This window comes from Glycine soja, chromosome 20, assembly GCF_004193775.1.
Source record: "Glycine soja cultivar W05 chromosome 20, ASM419377v2, whole genome shotgun sequence".
NCBI lineage: Eukaryota > Viridiplantae > Streptophyta > Magnoliopsida > Fabales > Fabaceae > Glycine > Glycine soja.
This window is the reverse complement of record NC_041021.1, coordinates 1,935,176-1,962,042: the sequence shown is the minus strand read 5'-3', so window position 1 is coordinate 1,962,042 and position 26,867 is coordinate 1,935,176. Positions and strand designations below refer to the sequence as shown.

The 26,867-nt window shown below is 33.9% G+C and overlaps 2 protein-coding genes across 8 annotated transcripts; both read right to left on the bottom strand.

Moving 5' to 3' along the window:
- Positions 1-10,173: 10,173 nt before the first annotated feature.
- LOC114403215 (cytochrome P450 89A2-like) lies at positions 10,174-12,182 on the bottom strand. The gene has a single exon (XM_028366029.1). The coding sequence runs from the start codon at positions 12,144-12,146 to the stop codon at positions 10,608-10,610; it is 1,539 nt and encodes a 512-aa protein (XP_028221830.1). The 5' UTR covers positions 12,147-12,182; the 3' UTR covers positions 10,174-10,607.
- Positions 12,183-12,635: 453 nt separating this feature from the next.
- Positions 12,636-26,535, bottom strand: LOC114403216 (V-type proton ATPase 16 kDa proteolipid subunit-like). 7 transcript variants are annotated; one of them, XR_003664623.1, is made up of 4 exons: positions 26,235-26,519; positions 25,122-25,242; positions 24,953-25,038; positions 12,636-12,997 (listed from the first exon to the last, which is right to left on the bottom strand). XR_003664623.1 is itself a non-coding variant. In XM_028366031.1 (4 exons), the coding sequence occupies exons 1-4, from the start codon at positions 26,466-26,468 to the stop codon at positions 12,935-12,937; spliced, it is 489 nt and encodes a 162-aa protein (XP_028221832.1). In that variant the 5' UTR covers positions 26,469-26,535; the 3' UTR covers positions 12,636-12,934. The 7 variants fall into 7 exon arrangements, 3 of the variants coding, with proteins under 3 accessions (XP_028221832.1, XP_028221831.1, XP_028221833.1); XR_003664620.1 differs by having other exon boundaries at positions 25,122-25,238; positions 26,235-26,511; XR_003664621.1 differs by having other exon boundaries at positions 12,636-12,991; positions 25,122-25,238; positions 26,235-26,508.
- Between the last annotated feature and the right edge of the window lie 332 nt (positions 26,536-26,867).

Sequence of the window (26,867 nt, the reverse complement as noted above, 5' to 3'; positions counted from 1 at the left end):
TCTAGAGGAGGGTATTGATAGCAACAATAACCCAGATAACACCAGGCCCACACGAACACACAAGAGACCAACATACTTGCAGGATTACATTTGATTGCACCCTTTTGGAGAGACCCTTACCGACAAACATTATCCATTTTGTTACTAGCAATTATACTAGTTGTTATTCTATTATTCCTTTCTGTTATCATTGTCCCTTTCTATTATGGCCATAAGTGTCAGATCATCAATGTATATCACTATAAATACACCATTTCAATGAAATAAAGGAAGGAGGAAATTTAAGTAATCTTGCTTGTAGTTTTATTGGTAGCGTAGACACTTTTCTTAACAAGTTTTGACTGATTCTATAGATTGTACTTGAAAAATACAAGTAACCGGATTGCACCATCTATGCATTATATATAAACCAAGTTTTATATACTAAGGAGATTTAACTTCATTGGTGATTAAACATGATATTGTTGGATCAAGTGGCCTCGGAATAATTAAGAAGAGGGGGTTGAATTAATTATTAACGTGTCTTGACTAATTAAAAAATATCATTCTTAATGCTACTAGATTCAATTAGGCTTTTACTACTAAGTTAAGAAAGTAAAGAACAAAAATAGAAACTTAACCAAAAGTAAAAGCGATAATTAAAAGTACACAACGGAAATTAAAGAGTGTAGGGAAGAAGAAGACAAACACAAGATTTATACTGGTTCGGCCACAAACCGTGTCTACATCCAGTCCCCAAGCAACCTACAGTTCTTGAGATTTCTTTCAACCTTGTAAAATCCTTTACAAGCCAAAGATCCACAAGGGATGTACCCTCCCTTGTTCTTTTTGATAAACCAAGTGGATGTATCCTCCACTTGAACTGATCCACAAGAGATGTACCCTCTCTTGTTCTCAGTATAACAATCCCCAAGTAGATGTACCCTCTACTTGTACCACAAAGGATGTACCCTCCAATGTGTCGGGACAAAGAATTCTCAGGCGGTTAGTCCTTTGAATCTTTCTAAGGGGAAACAAAAGATATCTCAGGCGGTTAGTCCTTTGAAATCTTTTGCTTAAGGGGAAGAGAATAATCAAAAGAATTCTCAGGCGGTTAGTCCTTTGAATCTTTTGTAAGGGAGAAGAGAGACACAAAAGAATTCAAGCGATTAGTCCTTCGTTCTTTTGGCAAAGGGAGAAGAGAATGAAAAAGATGAATAACACAAGTTTTTGAATAAAGAACTTTTCTTGGAAGAGAAAGTGTTGATAAAAAACTTTTAGAAAGATGAAGAGAAATGAATCAGAAAATTCTGTAGAAAGATATTGAAAGATGTTGAGAGATGATGTTGTAAAGATTGAAAGATAGACGATTCAAAGATGATTGATGATTGATGATTGAAACTCATGCCATGGCCACATATTTATAATATCTTGATGACTCAAGTCAAAGCTTGTGACTCTTGGCAATTTCTTTAAAACTAGTCACTTAAAAAGTTATGACTTTTGAAAGAATCTTCAGAAACAAGTCACTTAAAGAATTGTGACTTTCAGAAATGTATTTTTCGAAATCAATCACTGGTAATCGATTACACATCAACATATGTGACTTTTCATTTTAAATTTTGAAAATTAAAACGTTTAGAAGCTCTGGTAATCAATTACAAGTATTGTGTGATCGATTACACAAGTTTAAAATGATTTGAAAATGTTTAAACACAAGTTGTGACTCTTGAAATTTGAAATTTTAACGTTTTAAAACACTGGTAATCGATTACTACCTTCTAGTAATCGATTACCAGAGAAAAAAGCTCTTTGGTAATGATTTTGTGAAAACTTCTTGTGCTACTCAATGTTTTGAAAAACTTTTTTAGTACTTATCATGATTGAGTCTTCTCTTGATTCTTGAATCTTGATCTTGATTATTCTTGAAACTTGGTTCTTGAATCTTGATTCTTAAAACTTGATTCTTGAATCTTTGGAATTTGCTTAAATCTTGATTCTTTGGCATCATCAAAATAATCTTGGAAGACATTGCTTCCACATATATGTGTAAGTTATTGTATTCTTGTGTATGTACTTTTCTTTCCTTCTTACATATTAAAAAAGCCTATGTTTTATCTGGTAATTGATTCATAATTTTGTTTACATTCATACACTTTTTTCTCTTTACTTAATAATATTCATTACAATTATTATTATATATAATATTTAATCATTATAATTTTATTATATAATTATAATATTAAAATAATATTTTAAAATATTTACTTCTAATATAATATGTTATACTTTAAATAGAATTAATTTTAGAATAGTAACACACTAATATAAATTTGGAGTTAATTAGATTTGTTAAAACTCATTTAAGACTTTCAAGTGAAACATGGCAATTCAATTGCGTAAGTTTAAAATGCAAAATAAAGAAATCACAAGAGATTGAAGATTTACCAAGTCCCAATTTATGGTTTATTTGTACTTAGAGCTACACATGATGTAGCCACGATGTTAAGACCCTTAGTGACCAAATTCTAGCTGTAGCTTGATGTTTAAAGACTCAAGTGTATTGATGATGTTTGTTCTCCATGTGAAGGTCTAAGTGGTGATATATATATATATATATATAAAAGGAGGATCAAATTACATAGGTGTAACTTTGATAATTATTCATTTTTACAACGATATAAAATGTGTTTTTTTTAATTCAACCATTAAATTATATTTATATATTATCAAAATTATTTATATCAATTTTTTTTAAAATTGAACAACAACAAGATGATCAAATGATTTATATTTTAATATATTTTGAAATTATATAATGTCGATTTAATCTATATAAATGAGGTAACAAATAATTTTAGATTAATATTAAATTTTACATATGTAAATTATGTAAAAGAAATTAATTCAAATATGAATTTTATGAAAATATTATCACGTTGAAAATTATAAAATAATATAATAATTATCAAAATTACACGAGATAATTTGATCTCTTATATATACACACTTGTGTGTGTAATTTTTGGTTTTAATGCATTCTTCTGGGCATGATGAATATGCATTCTGTAAATGAGCAAGTACTTAGTCTCAGACAAGTGCAAAAAGGCTACTGGCGGCTACTTAGATAGGACCTTGATGATATATGAACACACAAATCTACGTTCGTGTCATGGTTGTAACCACACTCGTACGAATATTTAGACAATGTCACAGTCACTTAGTGATAATATCTGGTTATTCACCAAATGATCGGTCTTATATTACTCCTTGTTAAGGAACATTACTAATTGATCACTCGATGACTAAAAATCTTCAAGCAATCGAGTTTGTCAGATGCATTATTGTTAAACATGTTGCATCGTATCATGTGTGTATATTGTTGCGGATGATTTTATGATGTAACATGGCATCTTGTTTGAAAATACTTTTTGGTTGCTATTTTATTTCGTATTATATGTTGTGATTATCATTTTTGTCTGTTTTGATGTACATCATTATGCATGTATTTTTGTGTGCTAATATTATGTAAACTTATCCTTTTGTTTGTTGTGTGTGCGTGTGCGATGATTCAGTAACGTTTGTGTTCACCGGAGCAGTTGGCACGAGTTTGACAACATCTAGGCACCCTCTTCATTGAGTTTGCGAAAACGCCTATAGGGAGAAACAGAGCATGCATGGCGTGATGACTTTACCAAGTCAGGGCATGCCTTACGACTTGTTCTCAGGTTACTCTTTCCCCTTTTTTTTATTTTTAAATTATTCATTTGATCTTGTTTCACGATTCTTATCTTTTTTATCCCTATAATTTGAAAGTGATTTTTTTAGTTCATATAATTTATATTTTAATTCTCTTTTAGTTCCTATAATTTTGAAAGTGGTTTTTTTAGTCCTTATAATTTGTATTTTAATTCTCTTTTAGTCCCTATAGCTTGAAAGTGATATTTTTAATCCCTATACTTTATATTTTAATTTCATTTTAGTCCTTATCATTAAAATATGAGTAATATTATCAATTACAATTAACTACAAAAATACTAACAAGTAATTCGTAACTACTTTATAGTAAGATAATTTGTAATAAAAAATAATTGATAATTTATAACTAATTTGTAACTAATTATTTTTATATATTTTTTTGTAGTAAGGATTAAAAGGTAATTAAAATACAAATTATAGGGACTAAAAATATCACTTTCAAACTATAGGGACTAAAAGAGAATTAAAATACAAATTATCAGGACTAAAAAGAACACTCTACTAAAAAAATCGTATTTTACGACGCACATTCTACGTCGGTCGTATATAACCCGACGTAGTAGTGTACGCGGTGGCATTTACATAAATATATAAGTTTTTTATGTGGTGCATTTCGTCGTAACCCCGTCTTTGTAGCTTTGGTGGAACTTATCTAAGACGGTGCATTTATAGACACCGTCGTAGAAATAGTCAGCTACAAAGACGGTGTTATTCATACACTATCGTTAATGTTGTACTTTATATACTCCTGTTGTGTGGTAATTGAACACCCTCGTACCCTCCAAAAACCTAGTTGTTGCCTGAACTCATCCCGCCGTTGACTCCGTCCCACCACCCTCACATTGTGTTTCCCTGACCTCCGCAAAAGGAAGCCGAAGTCGACTCCCTAGTTGTTGTTCCCACCACTGCCATGTAGCCAAAGTCCTGCCCTTTTGAGTGGTGTCGCCACCTTGCGAGTGTTCGTGAAGGTAAGGATGTCGATGTTTTTGAGTTCTTCTTTGGTAATGCTTGAATATGTTATAGTATTAAGGGTTTACTTAAGTAAGAGTGTTAAAATGTGATTATCGACTTGCCCTGACAATGTCATCTTTGAATATGCGAAAAGGATTTGAAGCAAAATAAGTGAAAATCATGCCCTTTTGTTTTTAATTGTTAGTATTTGAATTGCTTGTGGTTGTACCTTTAAATATTACATAAACTAAAAATCCTCTTTCCCAATTGGTATCCCAATTAGTTTCCAAACATGCTCTAATGCACATGAATAACATGAAGCTCCCTTTCCACACATTGTTTATGTTACTGTACTAGTTTTCTTCTTCACACTGATTAAGGGTTATTCTTATAATTATAAAAATGCACAAGTGGTTGGATACAATTTTGGTCTTGCCCCATCTGAACTATTTCTTTAGTCATTTGACAAGAATCTGTATACCAGTTATTTCTATCCCGTACGCTACCCACCAGTTTATTTGCAAGTGTCTTAGATGTTTTCTCATAGTCAGAGTACTAAGGAAGTTTATGTTCTTGGTTGTTTTGGTTTCACCTTTTTGGTATCTGGATTGGTGTAGGATTAGCATAACTTGTTGGATTTATTAGATATGCATTTGTGGTTTGGATTATTTTCCTCCATTATTAGATATGCATAACCTGTTGGATTCAAATGACTAAAGAAATCTGTTACTGTACTAGTTTTCTTCTTCACACTGATTAAGGGTTATTCTTATAATTATAAAAATGCACAAGTGGTTGGATACAATTTTGGTCTTGCCCCATCTAAACTATTTCTTGATACATCAATGACACTGTTCAATAATGTATTTTTTATTTGCGTTGTGTACTTTTTTGGTTTGATGAATAGTATGAGACTTATGGTTAAGCTTCAACTGAAAATAAGAGTCCAAGAGCTGCTATTTGAGTTGGATAATTATTTGGACTAGGTTTTGGAAAAGTCTAAAACAAATGCTCTTGGCTTAAGGCTAGAACAGAACTATTCCCACATTTGTAATAATATCTGGTTCCAGCTTGAAGACCAGCATGAAGAAAGAAATATCTCTGAGCTTTGTCCTAACAAATTAGAGTCATTAATTGTAGTTATTATTCACTTGATACCATTCTTTTTGTTTTGATATAGTGACTCATAATTTATTTTTAACATATCATCATAAAAATGTTATACTTTGTAGCTTCAAAAATTTAAAGAAAATAAATAGTAATGTGCTTAACAACAAAGGATTAAATATTGTTATATGATTGGGGATATGATCAAAAGAGTAATAAATGATGAATATAGATGGTTCCAGAACTGAGAAATTTGAAATTGCAGTGAGCAAAGTTATCTCTGGGTTTGAATTAATTTTGTTACATTTTTTAGAGGAACTTAGATCAATTGGAAGAGTTACTCAACAAGGCTAAATCGAAGACCATAAGGACTGAACCACCTCCTGAATCTATTGTTGTCACAAGGTACTTTTTGGTTATGAATTTTGATTGTGCGTTTAGAAATTATTAAAATTATAAAATTTTCTTATAGGTTGTTGTTGGTATTGCATACTGAAAATCATTTGATAAACGAAGAATTAGAAAAAGTGCATGTAACTTTAAAAAAAAAACAAGGCACCTTTTTTTGTTTCACTGTTTTTTATAAGAGAAACAAACAACTAGGAGGAATTGATTACCTGAGAACCCCCTTCATTAAAACCATTTAGGTGTGGTAAATGCATGCCAAGGTTTTGGCACAAACCTTTATCTAATGGGTCCATTGAGTTGTGGGTCATAGTTCCATTAGGAATGTTATTGTGGACTGTTGGGTTTGGGTGAGGGTGTTGCCCATTAAAGGGTGGTGCTGAGGAATCTATCGGGAATATTGGGTGTGCCAAAGAATTAATTGATTGCAATATCTGAAATCACCAAAAAGCCATCAAATCCCAACTCAGGAAAAAAAACCAATAATTTTTAGTTTCCTTTTTTAGTTCAAAAAGAAAACCCATTGTCTAGAGCCCTGAAGCTTACATCTTTTGACATTAGACTCTCAACACTACAATCCAGCCTGTTGTTAACAAAAGCCAACTTCATACACAGAAACTGCAACTACCAAAAAGGAATTTTTAATGAGCAACAAATCTAAAATCTTATCATTATGGCCATGATTTGAGATGGTTATTGGCCAATAGTGGTTTACCTCAACTTGGCGCTGCAATGACTGAACATAGTTTATAATTTCATCAAGCATTAGTGCTTTACCCAATTCAAGGAATGATAATGCAGATTGTCATTCAGTACTAAATAGCATGGGTCATTAACTACTACTACATCGTTTATTTGATTATTTTCATATTGTTTATAACCTAATTGACTTGTGTGGGAATTCCCTGGGAAAAACTTGTCTTATGCTTAGATTATAGATTTTTTTGAGTTTACACTGAGTGTGTGTGTCTGTGTATCTGTGTGTGTGTGTGTGTGTGTGTATATATATCTTTGTGTGTGTCTGTGTATGTCTATGTATCTCTCTCTATGTGTGTGTGTGGGAATAATTCTTGTCAATAAGGCATTGATGGCTACATATGGTTTTGGTTTTGGTATGGCTACATCATGACCTTTCCCTTTTCCTCTCTTGCCGTTTCATCTGTGATTCCTATGATTTAAAAAGATGTCATGTTTTTTTCTATGTGTTGTTTGGATAAACTACCAATCTTTTGCGTTCCTTTTCGGTGTAATACATGCACATATGTGTTTGTGTCTGTGAAGGACAAAGCTTTTTTTGGTACAATAGACTTGCATGTTTTGAGTGTAATTTTACCTTCATATTATGTGTTAGCTTCATTTAGACTTGCATGTTTTGGTTAGTCTCATCTGCCACAGTTTTTAACCTCTGACTCATACAGGTTTAGATTGCTCAACACTTCATCATACAAATTAGGTTTCGGTGGCAGCTTGTTGTTCAAAATGGAAGGTTACTATATATATATATATATATATATATATATATATATATATATATATATAATCATGTTATTTATATTTCTTTAATTTCTTTTTATAAGCTTATAGTGGTTCATGCATTTGGGAAGTAGTTCATTTGAATTCGCATGCTATTGTGGTAAAAATTTCGTTATTTATGATTTTTGCTTGAATGGTTTAACCCAATTTTTGTCACAGGGAATATCATTCAACGACGGCCAATATGAATACCCGTCTTTGAATGTCAGCCATACTACGATGGTGATTACGTTCACCGTCTTTATATTGTCGCATTCTACGACGGCTGTTTTGATGCACCGTCGTCGTATGTAGCTCTATTAGGTCGAGCTACATATACTCACCGACTTCAAATGACCCACATACAACGATGGGTGTTAAATAGACATCGACGTTGAAATAAAGTCAAACAACGACGGGTATAACGCTAAACTCCGTTGTTGAATGGTTTTATATTACGACGGTTAGTGTAACAACACTGACGTTGTCTCATCAACATACAAAGATGGGTCTGTTATGACCGTCGTAGTTGTTGTCGACATTCAACGACACCTTATTCAAAGACGGTATATGGCCCGGCGTAGAAAATGGTTTTTAACCGATGTATAGATGGTCCTTTTTTTAGTAGTGACTTTTAAACTACATGGGACTAAAAGAGAATTAAAATGTAAACTATAGAGACAAAAAAAATCACTTTCAAATTATAGAAACTAAAAAGATAAGAATCATGAAACTATATGGGCCAAATGAGTAATTTAACTTTTTTTTATGGAATGCTCTCATCATGTTGTATTAGAAAAAAAATGCAAAATACAACAAAACACCAGCATAAGACAACAAAAGTATTTTTGAAAAAAGGAGAAGAAATGTAATAAAAGCAAGCAAGCACAAAGAGTAAATTAAATTCAGAAGATATGATTGGTTACAACATGCTTTTGCTTTAATTTTTCAAATTTTAAATTATGAAGATATTTTCCAACGTTATTCCACTAATTTAAAGTTTTAACAAATATAACAATTGAGTATCAAAATTATGAGAAAAATTGAACAATTATCTTATTGTAGCACAAATATTAGATTTTTCAGTATAAGAAACCTTTTGGGTTTGAACCTTATTAAAACTGATGAAATCATCATATTCTTTATTGTGGAATTTGGGAAGGTGTGATTGCTTCTCGATTTGACTTATGTATTTTTCATTAATGAAAGTCCAGTACAAGTTGTGAGGGGGAGCCCTAACAGCAGCACAATGATACTATTGTGCCTTGGTGACAGGTTGATCATGGTTCAAATCCAAAACCAACTTGTTTCCCTAGGCAAGCGTACTATTTCAATGGATGACGCTCCCTCATACCTTGCATAGCGTGGAGTATTCTAGAATTGGGTATAATAAATTTTAAAGATCAATCCAAGTTGTTTTGTGTAGTGCTATTTTGAGAAAATGGAGGAACTCTTTGTTGTTTGAAGTTGTGTTCTAAAACCCAGACTAGACAGACAAGTTCAACCAGGAAAGTGGTGAAACAATCTTATGTTTGGTCAATCTAAATCAGGGAACTGGTGTGTTAAAGAATCAGTACAAAAGCCAGTGAACTGATGAAAAATCGGTGAAAACCTGTCTAAACCAGGCCACCAAAAATTATGTTTGCTTTGTAGACATTGCAAATATTGTAACTAGATTTCTAAAAGCTTGTGAGTTGTGTTTCGTTGCTTGTCTTCAAAACCCATCTTGTATTTTTTTTAATCAAACTATATATTTGTATATTGCCTCTTATACGTTGGTCTAATAGAGTTTCACAATGCATCTGCTATGTTATTTTTTCCTTACTAATCCAGCCCTTTTGTTTCAATTAATAGCATTTTTAGTTTCAATTTTAACTATTTTTATTCTATTTAATGATATTATTCCAAAAATATTATTTTATTTTTAACGTAAAGTTCAACGATAATAATAATAAAAAAATAAGTTTAACAAATGACACTCTCTCCTTAAAAATAACAAATGGCACTCTAAAGACAGAAAAAAATTCAAATGTGATTAGAAAAATCACTGATATTAACTAACTTTTAATTAATGCCAAAGTAAATGTTGTTTACATTTGAATCTGAAAAAATATTTAATTTTTTATTAATCCCAGTTTGACAACCACCATTGAATCAGGAATTAGTGTTTTAATGGTTTTACCACTCCAAATTTAAAAACAATGGTTCGAAGAGTGTAACATGTGCGTTCTTTTAATAGTTTATTCGCTCGTTCACAATATATTGTATGTGTTTAGATTACATTAAAAATTATAAGTATAATTTCATTGAAGTCAATTTTATAAACTTAAGTTTAGTTAAAAGCATATTTAATTTGATTTATATTTGAAACATTCTACTTTCAAGAGAAAAGCAAGAAGAAAATAGCCTTAGACTTAACCTCATTTTGGATGATCATGCCAAATCAAACACACCATTGCAACAGGGGCAAAGCGTTTGAGTTCTCCTTGTTCAACTCTTTAATCCTGTGGAGTCATACTTTTTTAACTGTACGATCTATCTACCCATGCTTGGAAGCAAGCAATGAGATTGAGATGGATTTCACAGTGAAATTCTTATAAGAAACTCAACTTACCAATGCAAAACATAACTTCTCAAACAGTAAACACTAAGCACAAATCTCACACTATGCTATTGCTATACACAACCTTCCTCTGTCGTGATATCTCAGTGGTAAAGTCTTACTGGATAAGAGCCACAAATTCTCTCAATACCACGTGATGTGTACGTACTATATAGCCTACTAGGTCCTCATTAAAGAAAATCTTATAATAATAATTTTAAAGAAAATGATTTTTCAACCTATCATTGAAGGCAAGTTATTAGACAAATGAAATGGGGGTACAGAGTCTAGATCATATCCTAGGAGAAAGCTGAACCTGCAATGCATTTTTCATGACAGTAGTAAACTCCTGTTTCTCCGAAAAATCCACATCCCCTCCCTCAGGAACCTTCCACTCAAAATTCCAAACCAAATTAGCCACGAAGTATTCCAAATGAAGCAAAGCCAAGTTATAGCCAGGGCAAATTCTTCTCCCTGCACCAAAGGGCATCATCTTAATCTCTTTACTCCCAGTTATATCAAAATCAAACCCTTCATCATTCATAAACCTCTCTGGCTTAAACGCCATTGGATCTTCCCAAACCTTAGGGTCCCACCCTATCTCCGCCACCATGAAATTCACTGTCCCATTCTTAGGAACCAAATAATCATTAAAAACCACGTCCTCGGTGACAGCATGCGGCAAAACAAAGTGGCCAGGTGGGTGACGCCTCAACCCTTCCAAAATCACAGCTTTCAGATAAGGTAGTTTCTGCAAATCTTCTTCTTTCACCTCCCTCTCTTCTCTCACTCTCTCACCAACCACCTCCTTAATCTCCTCCACCACCCTCTCTTGCACGTGCGGGTACTTCACCAAATTAGCCATTATCCACTGCAACGCCGTCGAAGTCGTGTCCGTACCCGCATTCAAAAACTCGCTACACAACGTCACGAGTTCCTCTTCATTCAGCTTCCGTTTCTCCTCAGGCAATTCCAAATCCAACAACGTGTCAACATAGGAAACAACGAAGCCATCATCGTCTCTTAATCCGCCACCTTCAGTGCCTCGCCTTTGCTTCCTGGCTCTGATAAGCGGAACCAACACGTCCTCTTGCTCCTTCCTAACCCTCAGCAACTCCTCCCATAGTTTGAAGAACAAAACGCGCGTGACTCTGGGCCAGAAATTGAGGACATTGAACCTTCTAAACCGCAGGAGCATTTGTCGCTGCACGCGCTCGATGTCTCTGACTTTCCCATCGTCGAGTCTTTCCCCGAAGCACATAAACACAAGCAAGCAGAACATGGAGTATTGGAAGTGGTTAATGACTTTTATTGAATCGTTGGATTGTGAATCTGATTTGAGGCGCGTGAGGAGGGTGTGTAGGACCCACTTGCGGGTACCGGAGAAGGACATGACGCGTGAGGGGTGGAGCATCTCGGAGGCGAGGTTGCGGCGTAGGGCGCGCCAGGTGGCGCCGTAGGGGGCGGAGTTGATGTTGTGTTGGTTGCTGCTGACGATTTTGGCGGCGGGGAGGGCCTTGGGGCGATCGGAGAAAATGGAACCGTTTTGGATTAGGGCTTGGTGGGCCAGGGCTCTGTTGGCGATGAATATGACGGGGCGTGATCCTATGCGGAGAGTGAAGATAGGACCGTGTTTGGCGGCGAGGGTTCGGAGGAATGGCTCGAGTTCTATGAAGGATTTTTTGAGCCATAGAAAGCTTGTGATGATTGGGATGTGAGGAGGGCCTGGTGGGGTGGCTAGGGTTTTTTTGTGAAGGAAGAATAATAATATGACTCTTATGAGAACGCAGACACAGAGAGAGACTAGGATTATGAACCAGGCTTCTTCCATTATGTGTGAGCCTCAATGAGTGAGTGTTGTAGTTTGTTAAACCCACCACTAGACAACAAACCAATATATAGTAACCATAATGTAACTAAATATCTAATATGTTTGGTAAAGTGAAAAAAGGAAAAAAAAATGACGAGACAAAATTTTTAAATTAAAATAAATAGTAAAAATATAACTTTTTTTTTTATAAAATTTTACTATTTATTTTATTCATTTTTAATTTATTCTCTTATGTCTCTATGAAATGGAGAGTAAATGGATGTTTTTCTTTTTCGTTTTTAAGAATATATTGTCGCCAGAGCAACTTTTTTTTTTTTAATTAGTTGTTGTTTAATTTATGGCCGACATACATATCCCTCTTTTTTACACTCTTTGATAATAATACACCACATGACCACAAGCCACAAGCTGACTTTACGATTGAGAAGTTAACATATTAGTGGGACACTGCAAGTCTGCAACTTGCTAATAATTTCGACTAATCGATTATTTTATGGAAAAAAGTAAATGATTTGTTATTTATGTGTTATATGGGCATCGATTAGAGTTATGGTAATTTGAGACCATGCAATAGCTTATATAGCCTTACAGTTGTTTAGGATGTAGAGATAGGTTGGTCATTATTACTAGCCCAAATAAATCCATTAATTTATGACGTCATCGCATGCGAAGGTGGGGTTTACTTTCTTTGTTTTTTTATGCTGAGGTGATGATGAAACATGCCAACAAAATGTCATAGGTATGTTACAATTAGATTGGGCCATCCTTTGTTGGTTGGTACTTTGTCCTCACAACACCACAAGTTTGAGTGATGATAGACGTGTTTGGATTCTCTTCTGCCCATCCTGCCTCTCCAGCACAAAAAAAAAATAAAATCAGAAGCATACAAAGAATGTAGAGAGAAAAATAAATTATGGAAAAGGAAATAGAAAGTAGAGAGAATAAAGAGGGCAAATTTTCCCAAAAGGGGTGCCTTTACAAAGTATTTCCCCAAAAGGGGTCGTTTTCAAAAATTTAACGTGAGGGGTTGTTTTATACGTAATCTGCATGGGCTCTTTAGCAAACCGCCACATGCAATGGCGAGTTTGCTCCCACGTGGCCTGCAAACCGCCAGTGGTATTGGCAATTCAGGTGTGCAGTGCAAATCGCCAGTATCTTTGGCGAGTCCGTGGTTGCTTTGGGAAACCGCTAGTTTGACTAGCGGGTTGGGTTCAGACCTAGCTTAGGGTAGCGGTGCAGCTACGGTGCTGCAGGGTGGTGCAGGATGCGCAGAAGGCCAAATCGCAAGTAATGGTGGCGATTTGGCTGTTCAAAATTTTTTTTATAAAGCAATGCAGGAGCAGGTGCTTCCATCCTTCGTTTTTCTTCACTGCACTGCATTGCTTCTTGCTTCTGTTGCCATTGTTCTTTGCTTCCAGTGAACCATATTATTTTTCTGTTGCTACGTTTGTATTATTAGTAAGTATGGTTTTAACTGAAATTTTTTTTTTTTTTGTGATATATGTTTAAGTATAATTGATAAATTTTTTGTATATTGTAGGTGAAGTTTTTGTTCTTGTTTGGCCTACACTTTTTGGTTGCTTGTCATAATACGTATTTGAGGTAAGTTAATTTATTTTTATGTTGTTTTGTATATACTTTTATGTTATATACATATATGTTCAATTAATTGTAGTTGAGATATTAATGTCATTTAGGTTAGATTTTTGTAAGTTGTAAGTTATTAGTTGTGTTATATATATATATATATATATATAAGGTTAGTTTTAGTTAATTTATAAATATTAATTTAAGAATATTAGTTAGGTTAATATACATATGTTAAGTTAGTATTAATTGTGCTTTAGGTTAGTTTTTGATGATATTATTTTGTTTAGATTTTATAAATTAGTATGGTATTATTTGTCTTATATATGTGTATGATATTATTTAGGTTTATATTTTTTAATTTTTCTTGGAATATATGATACGTTGTTAATAATATATATATATATATATATATATATATATATATATATATATATATATATATATTTATATTGTTTAAAGTTTTGTTTCCATTGTATTTTTTGGAATTTTTTAAATTTATTTGTCTAATATATGTAATTTAATTTTAATTTTATTAATCGGAAAATAAATTGGTAATTTATTTAAATTTATGTATTATTTAAATTTTTAATTTTTTTATTTGTATAGTATTTTAGTTAGTATTTAATTATTTTTATGTAATTTAATTTATAATTTTTTTAGAATGTTAATGTTATTCAGTTTAAAGATTTTTAATTTTGTATTGTATTTTGTTATTCAAATTTATGTATTTTGTTATTTAGTGACATTTTAATTAATTTGTTGTAAGTCAAATAAATTTTTTTGTTGTTAAATTTTTGTTGTCAATTTTTTTTAATATATTTTTTTTACAGTATCGATGGCATCTTCATCGTCGTCTTCATCAGGCATACAAATTAAGTCTGGTCCAATAGAAGGAGACGTTCTATGGATGCAACCCAAACATGTTTCAGAACATGTTTGGAATGGAGAACCAGACAGAAAATTGCATATTCGACGAGCGGTCCCCATTTATCAAGGTCAAGAAGAGATACCAGAGGAAATTATTCCTCTGCTTCGACAATCTAGCTTTTACTGGATAATGAAGATGGGCTACCTCAAAATAAATTCGTCATTAATTATTGCCTTAATTGAAAGATGGAGGCCCGAGACCCATACATTTCACATGAGATGCGGAAAGTGTACGATTACTCTTCAAGACGTCTCTGTATTATTAGGTCTGCCTGTTGATGGGGCACCATTAATTGGTCAGACTAATCTTGATTGGGGCGAATTGTGTGAAGAATTGTTGGGCGTCAGACCACAGGAGGGTGAACTACAAGGCAGTGTGGTAAAATTAAGTTGGCTCGCTCACCATTTCTCAGAAATAAATATCCATGATGGTAACATAGAATATCTACAAAGATTTACCCGTGCATGGATCCTCAGATTCATAGGAGGTGTTCTATTTGTTGATAAAAGCAGCAGTAAAGTTTCCCTAAGGTACCTTCAATTTTTACGGGACTTTGAACAGTGCCGCACGTATGCATGGGGACCTGCCGTGCTTGCTTATTTATATAGAGAGATGTGCAGCGCCACCGATTACAAAATTAAATCAATCGGAGGTATGTGCATCTTAATCCAAATATGGGCATGGGAACGCTGCACGACTTTGGCCCCAAAGAGGACTCCTCCTGTACTAGAAAATAAACCACTGGGGCACAGGTTAGTTGTTTAAAAAAAAATTCATTTGAAAATAATCAATAATGTAACGCGTCGGCAGTAATTATTTCATTTTTTTGTAGGTGGCTGCGACGTGGAAACCAACATATTGGCAATGATGATCTAATAGTTTTCCGTCGCAAATTGGATATCATGAAACGACATGAGGTAAGAAGATCATTATGTATTCGTTAAATAATAAATAAAATGTCATGTTTAAGTCAAAACTAACAATTGTCTTATTGTATGCAGTTTTTGTGGGAGCCTTACACAGCAACTGTTTTGTCGATGTTGCCTCCCATTTGTTTGGTTGGTACTGTGGCGTGGTGCGCAGTGGTGCCACTCATTTATTTCCATGTTGTAGAGTGGCACCAACCCGATAGAGTGTTGCGACAATTTGGAATGCAACAACCTATTCCGGAGCCTCCTTTGCAACCACAAAGTATCCATGGGCTAACGCTGAAAGGCAAAATGGATGAAAATTGGTTCCAGCTGTTGGCCCCATTTATCAGTCAGTGGCATAATCGATCTGAGTTTAAGGTCGACGTTTATCCTCGACAGGAGGGCCTATTGAGTTTTAACTCAGATTACATGGTCTGGTATAGGCGAAAAACAAAGATGTTTGTCGACCAAAACAATGCAAAGACAGCTACATTGGTATTTATTTATTTTTAAATATTTAACTTCAATTTTTTTTAAAGCATCGACATTAATTTGCTGACCCTAATAATTGCAGGGTGAAGTTGCGGAGACTTTGCAGTATATGGTGTCACCACAAGGGCGTAACACATGGACAGTGGATGATCTCGTGCCTTATGTGGAGAAGCTGACGATTTTATCCGAAGAGCAAGAGAGGATCACTGAGCCTGTGGCACATGGTCCAGCATCAGAGCGTCGCTTTCCGCCACAACAGTTTGACATGCTTCCATCCAGTGTGGAAACTCGAGGTTTTGACAGACGAAGGGAGATTGTTCAAGCGGAAGATTTTTCCCAACAAATGGAGCAGCGTGGCCATGGAATGTACTACACGCCACCAACATTTTCTCAGTATCCTTCGCAGATGTATCAGTATCCTTTTGAAGGTCATGATACTGATATGTCTGCAAGCTCACATTCGTATGGTGGTGTTGCGGAAACACACCCTCATTTTTCATGGCCGACCATGACCCCTTCGCAGCAACATGATGCCCCAATGGCAACACCTAATGCCCCATTAGCTCCGCAATGGAATGTACCCGGAGCAATACCTGATATGGGTGATTTATTAGGTGTTGATTTGCGTCACGAGTTTTCTGCTGAGGCTGAGCAACAAGGGCGGCGACAGCGGGCAAGAAGAAATCCTGATCGTGAAGCCCGAAGGTGGGATCGACCATGTGGCACAGGCTCACGCCATCACGGACACCATAATGACTGATTTTTATGTCTCTATTTAAAATTTGTGTTGTATCTTTGTAATTTGAATTTCAAACTTAATTTATGGTATCTCATAGTACTTGTTATGGAATGTGTTATGGAATTTCGTTTTTAATGACTATTTGTTATGGAATCACGATCGCGGACACCATAATGACTATTTTTATGTTGCGCATCAAACTAGAATAATAAATAAACTCGTAAAGAAAAATTAAAGTAGACAAATGAAAATAAGTAATGGTACTAACTAACGACAAACACCATTTTCAACTTCTAAATGAAAAATTAAAGTAAGTTTACTGTTTAGGAGTTATGAGTTAGGGTTAGGGTTGATGAGTTATTGGTTAGGGTTATGAGTTAGTCTTAGCACGTAGGGTTTAGGGTTATGAGTTAGTTTTAGGGTTATGAGTTAGTCTAAGGACTTAGGGTTTAGTGTTATGAGTTAGTGTTAAGGTTTATGAGTTAGGGTTAGAGTTTAGGGTTTAGTTTTATGAGTTGGTGTTAGGGGTATGGTTTAGGGGTAGGGTTTATTAGTTAGTTTAGGACTTAGGGTTTAGCGGTTATGAGATATGTTTAGGGTTTATGAGTTAGTTTTAGTACTTATGGTTTATGAGGTAGGTTTAGGGTTAGTGTTTATTAGTTAGTTTAGGACTTAGGGTTTGTGAGTTAGGTTTAGGGTTAGGACTTAGGGTTTGTGAGTGGGGTTTAGGGGTTATGAGTTAGGTTTAGGACTTAGGGTTTATGAGTGGGGTTCAGGGGTTATGGGTTAGTTCTATGACTTAGGGTTTATGAGTGGGGTTCAGGGGTTATGGGTTAGTTTTATGAGTTAGGGTTTATGAGTGGGGTTCAGGGGTTATGGGTTAGTTTTATGACTTAGGGTTTATGAGTGGGGTTCAGGGGTTATGGGTTAGTTTTATGAGTTAGGGTTTATGAGTGGGGTTTAGGGGTTGTGGGTTAGTTTTAGGACTTAGGGTTTGTGAGTGGGGTTCATGGGTTATGGGTTAGTTTTATGAGTTAGGGTTTATGAGTGGGGTTCAGGGGTTATGGGTTAGTTTTATGAGTGGGGTTTAGGGGTTATGGGTTTGTTTTATGAGTTAGGGTTTATGAGTGGGGTTTAGGGGTTATGGGTTAGATTTATGAGTTAGGGTTTATGAGTGGGGTTCAGGGGTTATGGGTTAGTTTTAGGACTTAGGGTTTATGAGTGGGGTTTAGGGGTTATGGGTTAGATTTATGAGTTAGGGTTTATGAGTGGGGTTCAGGGGTTATGGGTTAGTTTTAGGAGTTAGGGTTTATGAGTGGGGTTCAGGGATTATATGTTAGTTTTAGGATTTAGGGTTTGTGAGTTAGGTTTAAGGGTTATGGGTTAAGTAATCATAATGACTATTTTTTTGTCGCGCATCAAACTAGAATAATAAATAAAATCATAAAGAAAAATTAAAGTAGATAAATCAAAATAAGTCATGTATGCTTATGGTTTTAACTAACGAATTCATTGAACCCCACAAAATAAGTCATGTATGCTTATGATTTTAACTAACGAATTCATTGAACCCCACAAAATAAGTCATGTATGCTTATGGTTTTAACTAACGAATTCATTGAACCCCACAAAATAAGTCATGTATGCTTATGGTTTTAACTAACGAATTCATTGAACCCCACAAAATAAGTCATGTATGCTTATGGTTATAACTAACGAATTCATTGAACCCCACAAATAACTCATGTACAAAAGGCAAAATGTTTTTAACTACTGAATTCATTGAACCCCAAAAATAAAATACATTGAACAAAAAGGAAACAAATACAAGTCACGAGACTAACATACATAAATCAAGGATTTGAACAACTCCCACGCTCAGATTGCATTGGACAGCGACGCCTGTTATGCCCTTCGGCTCCACATCTACTGCATTTTGTTCGGTGCTCAGATGGTTCGACCCAATCCATCTCATTTCTTATCCTTGTTGATTTTGGCCGACCTTTCGCACGAATTGTTGTTGGGTCAGGGATAAGTGTCCATGCGTCATCAGAAGGAGGAATAGCCGCTTCATTCCCAAGAGGCCACCATTGTGCGGAGTAAGCTTTTGAGATGTGCTCGTTTGTATAAACAACATCTATGTATTGGTAGTAGTTCATGCTCACATAACCACAAGCTGCAATAATGTGTGAACATGGATAGTGAAGCGCAGAATACCTTCCGCATTGACAATGACGACCATTCAAGTTTACTGCCCACTTTTGTCCGCCACGTTGCGTTATAGGGTTGAAGCTCTCCTCTACTTCAAACCTTGTGGAGTGGATATCATATACGCGAACGATGTGCGTACAAGCTTGTTCTTGATTTTTCCTCAGTTCTTTAACAAGCTTTGAACAATATACTTGGCCTTCATTTAACTGTCTTTGGGCTTGGCGGCCACGCTCAACAAAGTACTTTCGACACCTACTGTACGTTGATTTCACCAATGCTGTTATGGGAATGTTGCGACAATCCTTTAAAACCTTATTGATACATTCTGAGAGGTTTGTTGTCATGTGGCCATATCGACGTCCTTCTCTATCGTAAGCCATCGTCCATTTTTCCTTTGAGATGCGATCAATCCATGTTGCTATGGCTGGACTCAGTTCACGAAATTTTTCTAAATTTTGATCAAAAATGTGCTTGCAAGGAGTGTAGGCTGCATAAAATTAGTTATGAATAACAATTTTAAGTATAAATGAAAGTAAAATAAATGTGACCATCAAATATGAAATCTTACCCAATTTCTTCAACATGTCTTTTTGTTTGGCATTATTGAATTTTCGATTGAAGTTGCTTGCTATGTGTCGCACGCAGTAGACATGGTAACCGTGGGGAGGTTGCCAGCCAAGTGCTTCGTTAGCGACAGCGGACTTTATACTCGCGTGTCGATCAGATATAAGACAAATACCATTTTTATCTGTGACATGTTCACGCAAGTGTGCCAAAAACCATGACCACGCTGTCAACGTCTCACCTTCGACCACGGCGAATGCTAGAGGAAGGACACCCCCATTTCCATCTTGTGATGTGGCCATTAAGAGGGTCCCACGGTATTTGCCATACAAATGTGTGCCGTCAACTTGTATGATTGGCTTACAGTACTTGAAAGCCTCTTTACATTGGCCAAAAGTCCAGAAAACTCTATGAAATTGGCGGTGTTCGCGACTAACCGTATTTCCAATGATAAAATCGTCATGTAATATTTGAAAATACGATCCTGGAGAATGATTTTGCATGTGTGTTAGCCACGACGAAAGTTTCGCATATGACTCATCCCAATCGCCATATTCAATAGCAATGGCTTTCTGTTTCGCCAACCAAGCTTTTTTGTACGACACCTTGTACGCAAATTGACTGTTAATCCTCTCTTGAATCAATGAAATTTTTATCGATGGATCTTCTCTGATCATGCCTGTCAATAGAATAACAAAATTTAAATGACAATTAAGGCTAAACAATAACATAATATGAACATAAAATACGTACCTACTACACAAGTGGCAATTAAATCTGAATCAAGTTTCTCGTGATCTTGGGTCATGGTCATATTGAGACATGTGTGTGGTCCACCCCATTGAGTGACTTTCCATGAATCAGTCTTTTTAGATAGAATTGCCCTCATGTAGAAAGGGCAAGGACAATCTGCATTTCTATTCAAGCAACAAACCACATACTTGTCCCATTTGGTTTCAACCACTTTGAAACTTTGATGCACCCTCATAACATATTGTTTGACCGCATTCTTCACCGCATCTTTACTATCAAATTCCATGCCAACATATAATTCTTGGCCAACATTAAAAGTGGATGGCATCTCCAAACCACAAATGTCCTCCTCATCAGGATGGCTCCAGTTGATATTATTATAATGCAAAGCATCATTCCAAAATGGATTCTGAATTCCTTGTACACCTTATAGTCCAAAAAAAATTCAAATCATACTTATTTGGCATTAAATACAATTGTCGTGAAATAATAAATATATTGACTGAAGTATTTTTTAAGACAAAATCATACCTTCTGCTGGGTGAACAATTCTTACTGGTGGAATCATCTCGGGGACTTCATTGTCTGTATCTGATATACCGTCAACACTGTCATCTTCGTCTAACGAATCTTCAACGTATGAGTTAGACACAAGATAATCATCATCATCATGATCATCATCTTCGTCAAGATTTAAATTGCTAATATTTGTTGGCGGTTGTGTGTCATCATTAGATACATAATTTCCACATGATGTAAGAGAATTTGCAGAATGAAACATTGAACCACCAGCCACATCCTTTTCTATGTACAATTCTAGAACTGACATTTCTTGTTGTTGTTTAAAACTTTCCAGCATCATTTCAACGTCTTCGTCATCGCAAATTTGCAAGGCAATATATTTTCCTGACACTAAAAATCTACAACTAATAGCAGAAATAATTTCATTATTTTCTAACTTTACCTTGTCTCCAATTTTTTTCTTCAAAGCATTGAAACTAATTCCACGTTTAATCTGAATCGCTTTTTTACTGCCTTCAAATATTACATCATCATTATCTTCATATACCCTTCCATTGAAATACAACACGGTTATAACCGAATTCATCGTGTACCTACAAAAACAATATTTTAATTAATTATTCATAATAAATTCAAAATAGTAAAATATAAATATAAGAAATAAAAAAATTTATAATACTATATATTTTACTACAAACTAATAAATAAAGAAAAATTACTTAAAAAAAATTATTCAAAGCTGAAATCTAGTTTTAATTAAAAATTACTTTAAAAAATTATAATACAAATTATTTTACTGCAAACTAACAAATAAAAAAAATTACTTAAAAAAAATTACTTGAAAGCTGAAATCTAGTTTTAATTAAAAATTACTTAAAAAAATTACGATACAAATTATTTTACTGCAAACTAAGAAATAAAAAAAATTCTTCAAAAAAATTACTTTAAAGTTGAAATCTACTTTTAATTAAAAATTACTTAAAAAAATTACGATACAAATTATTTTACTGCAAACTAAGAAATAAAAAAAAAATCTTCAAAAAAATTACTTTAAAGCTGAAATCTACTTTTAATTAAAAATTACTTAAAAAAATTATCATGCACATTATTTTACTGGAAACTAAGAAATAAAAAAAGTTACTTAAAAAAATTACTTGAAAGCTGAAATTTACTTTTAGTTAAAAATTACTTCAAAAAAATTATCATACAAATTATTTTACTTGAAACTAAGAAATAAAAAAAATTACTTAAAAAAATAACTTGAAAGCTGAAATCTAGTTTTAATTAAAAATTAATAAAAAAAATTATGATACAAATTATTTTACTGCAAACTAAAAAATAAAATAAATAACTTAAAAAAATTTCTTTAAAGCAAAAATCTACTTCTAATTAAAGATTACTTAATAAAAACTACAAAATAAAATATAAATCTAATTTAATTATAAAATTAATAAAAACTATACATTCAAACTGCTATAAATAATTACTTACATAAAATTATAACACAAATTATTAATTTCGAAAATGAAACATATTATTTTGACTTCCAAAAAATGAACGTATTATCAATTATAATTTTTTGTATATATATATATATAAGAACATGTCATTTTTACTTTCAAAAATGGAACGTATTATTTTTTAACTAATAATATAAATAATTTACACCGATCATGTTTTCATATTTATTTTATTAAAAAAACTTTAGTAACCTATAAATAAAGTAGTATGTTTAAATTTAACATAATTTCAAAATGCACGTTTTTATTCTAGTCAGACATAACCTATATTAATAATACTAAAATTTGTTGTATGGTAAGTATTATTGTTTTCTTTTTTCCTCCTTGTGAATAACACAATAAATGAATTTATTATGAAAATTTTAAAATAATGCAAACCAAACATGAATAGTAACTGTGTCAAGTTGAGCGCAAAATAAAACAAGGGCATCTCCAAATTTCAAACAAAGGATTTATCTTTAAGCCTCAAATATCAAACCTTATGCACATAAATCCCCAAACACTCATAGTTTTGGAAAAAAAATTATAACACAAATTATAGCCTCATTCAAATATTTAAAATTAAACAAGCAAATACAAAATTTTATACAGAATTCCTAAACACTCACAATTTTAAAAACTAAATTCTCAGTACATAGCAACCTTGAGATGAATTTCACGTATATAAAACCCTTAAATTTAAGTACACAGCAACGTTGAAGAAGCAAATAAGCGCAATTCCTAAACAATCACAATTTTAAAAACTGAGATCTGGGCACGCAGCAACGTTGAGATGAATTCAGGGTATATATAGGCCCTAAATCGCCACCAGGAGTGGCTAATTCTTGTGCCCTAACTCGCTGGTGGGAATTGCAACTCCCTTACCTGAAAAACGTGCCTTCCGGAAAAGCTGCAACCATGTACCTCCCTCTGAAAAGTGAAACTGGAAACCTGCAGAAGCAAAACCGCCAGTCAAACTGGCGGTTTACTTACCTGTGACCGGACTCGCCAGACAAACTGGCGATTTGCACTGCGCCTGAGTTGCCATCACCACTGGCGGTTTGCAGGCCACGTGGCTTTCACGGAGCAAACTCGCCATTGCATGTGGCGGTTTGCTAAAGAGCCCATGCAGATTACGTATAAAACAACCCCCCCACGTTAAATTTTTGAAAACGACCCCTTTTGGGGAAATACTTTGTAAAGGCACCCCTTCTAGGGAAATTTGCCGAATAAAGAGATTGGAGAGAGAGCTGTAGAGACTCTTCCCGATAACTTTTTTTTTTTTTTAAATGAAAGAACTCATCAAAGCTAATTAGTTAAATTCTTTTCTTAATAATTATCGACAATGTAAATAAATATTTTATATCAATATGATAATAAAAAATATATAATTCAATTATGATTTAAACTTATTTTTAATTATTGATGATTTATATTGAAAAAAATTCTTAAAATTTAATTGGAAGATGAAGATGAAAAAAAGTAGATTGAAAATAATAGACAATTAATAAAATTTAAAATGTGTGAAAAGATAAAAGAAAGGTAATTTAAAATGAATGACAGAATTTTTTTTATTAGTTACAAATATAGTATGTAAAATTTACATCTAAAAACGACAGAAATAATAATATAAATGTTTAATTGATGGAATAAAAAAAGTGAGACTAGAAATAAATTTGTGGGGAAAATATTTATATTATGAATAGATTGACTTATTTTATTATATTTTAAATTAAAAAGATAATTAATAATTATACATATGTATTACATAAATAAGAAAAAAACAAAAAAGTTAGTGGGAACTATACAAGGTTAAATGTAGATTCATGTCTAATTATAGTCTATACTTAAATTAATACCTTTTCATTTGGACACTCTACCAAGTTTTTTATTTGTTTTTATTTCTTTTTTCTTATAATATCATAAATCTTATATTATTTATATTTTTCTCTCTCGTAAATGTGTATTTGATAGCAAAGAAAAAAAAAGAAAATGAAAGTGAATAGATAAAAAAAACAAGAAAAATAGGTGAAAATAGAGTAAAAATAAAATTATATGATTGAAGAAGAATAAAATAAAATAAAAATATTTAAATTAAAGTGACTTGATAAGTAAAAAATAAAAATAAAATATTTTTTTATTTTTTTTTATTATTATTAGGGTGCAAATGACTTGAAGCAGAGGAGAGAGAACAAGTAAATCAGCTCATCTAATATGAAATTGTTTTTTAGAGGGAGCTATGTTTTATTTTTGAGTAAATAGGTATTTTGGTTCTTATTTTTGACTCATTTTGCAAATTAGTCTCTATGTGTTAGGAATGTAAAAAATAGTTCCTATCTTTACATAAGTTTTGCAAAATAATTTTTACCATTAAATTTAAAAGTAACAGTAACGTCGTTAATGAGATGTATTGTTGACCATTCTAATGCCACATAGACTATCAACAAAATACACACTCCATCAAGGATTCACATGTTCATTGATTGAAAGCATAGCAATCGCATTAAGTATCACCGTGAAATCTATAGACTTCAGAATAAGATCAAATCAGTACCGAGTTTAATCATAGATAAGATACTAAGGCAGAAGAATTATACCTAACACCAGCATCACCAACAATACCAATAGCCATGCCAGCAGAAAGACCAACCAGCCCACAAGCAAGACCAGAGGAGAGTTGCGCCTAACCATCAAAGAGGTAATAAGATTTGGCCTTGGAATTAATGCCAATAGTGATAATAACAACAATAATAAGGCCATAAATACCCAAAACTCCGACCATAACAACAGGGACAATAGACTTCATCACCAACTCCGATCTCATCACACCTATTGAAGCCACGCCCACGCCACTCTTCGTTGTGCCATAGGTAGCTCCCATACCTTCCTTCATCAGTTCAAACAATTCATATTAAAGATAAATCTACAGAAAATGAAAAATTATCGAAGAAGCTCAGAATTTCATTTTCTTTCTTTATATACATAACTATTCAATAGTTCTTCTACCAATCAATTTCAAGAATTGAAACAACGAAGATTCTAACAATAATTGGGAGAAATGACTATTGATCTATGAGACAAAACCTGAGTTTATATGTAAAACTAAGTCTACGATTTGCAGTAGCTTAATTGAATCCAACAAAACCATTGCTCCAAAAAAACCACTGAATCATCAATCATAACATATGTTTCTTTTAGGCAAATTTACTTTAAGGGGTCCCCTTTACAAATTATTTACGTAAAGGGGTCTCTTCTTTAACATTTTACGGAGGGGGTCTCTTCTAGGGTTGGTGTCGCCAGCGGAATTAGCAACATAGGCGTGCCCCCATGAACAAAAGCGAGAGCTCCTGAACCCGCCAACAGAAATGGCGGGATACTCCTCCACGTAGGCAGCAATGCCGCCAGTGGTGCCTGCGAGACAGGCTAGCAGGGAGTATTCTGTCATTGCTTCCAGCGATATAGGTTCAGCAAAGGAAAAAGAAAAACGAAATAGCATTGAAATCCATTTTTATTGACCAATTAGAATTGCCTCTCAGGATCTATAATTGTCTCAAAAGATCCAATATTCATACATTATTTTTCCCCAGGTTGCTAGCAAATCTGAACAAAATTAAACCAAATATAACAAAATCATTAACCAATACAAATAGAGAAACCCCTTTATTCCAAGTTTTCTTTTTTCCCTTGAATTTGAAGAAACCCACAAAAGCTAAGAATTTAGGGAGTTATAACCAAATACAGAGACCCTTTTGTTAAAAGCCTTTAAATTTGAGACCTTGCACACACAGGAATAAACCCAAACACCCTAAGGTCAGATTTCAAATCTCAGCAAAGACAGAAGCTTTCAAAAGTTTGCGTTATATTAGAGAGAGAAAGTACCTGAGCAGACTCAGAGGCTCCTCTGAGAGGAAAAGAGGACAGAAAAAAAAAACTGGGTGAATGAATCAAGGGAGCAATGAGAGGGGGAGAGGAAGAAAGAAAGAGTTGGCTGTGGTATTCATAGAAGACCAGGGAAAGAAAAGGAAAAAAATAAAAAAGAGAATATTTACAGAGAGGAGTATCCCGCTGGAAGAAATGGCGATACCTCCTAACCTGTCTCGCCACTGGCGGCATTGCTGCCTACGTGGAGGAGTATCTCGCCATTTCTGTTGGCGGGTTCAGGAGCAGCTTTCGCTTCTGTTAGTGGCGGCACGCCTATGCCGCTAATTTCGCTGGTGGCACCACCCCAAGAAGAGACCCCCTTCGTTAAATGTTAAAGAAGGGACCCCTTTACGTAAATAATTTGTAAAGGGGACACCCCTACAATAAATTTACCTTTCTTTTACAAGCAGCGATCAAATTGCGCATCAAACATTAAAATTTCCTGATAAAGTGAAATTTAAGAGATCAAGAAAATACGAGGATAGATCTAATTGAGAAATTAGGGATTGAATTACAGGAGAAGACGAGGGCAGCTACGGCTCCAAGGAAGCCAAAAAACGGTGTCATCTCATCGCCGCTGAATGGAGCCAT

Bases quoted from the DNA above. Each gene is read 5' to 3' on its own strand.
- LOC114403216 (XM_028366030.1), bottom strand. From the start codon at position 26,468: ATGCCGCCAGTGGCGAGACAGGTTAGGAGGTATCGCCATTTCTTCCAG. The intron at 25,039-25,134 runs GTCGGAGTTTTG...TTTGATGGTTAG, and splicing joins CTATTGTCCCTGTTGTTATG to GCGCAACTCTCCTCTGGTCT. The intron at 12,992-24,952 runs GTATAATTCTTC...CTGGAGAGGCAG, and splicing joins GTTGGTGATGCTGGTGTTAG to GATGGGCAGAAGAGAATCCA.
- LOC114403215 (XM_028366029.1), bottom strand. From the start codon at position 12,146: ATGGAAGAAGCCTGGTTCATAATCCTAGTCTCTCTCTGTGTCTGCGTT.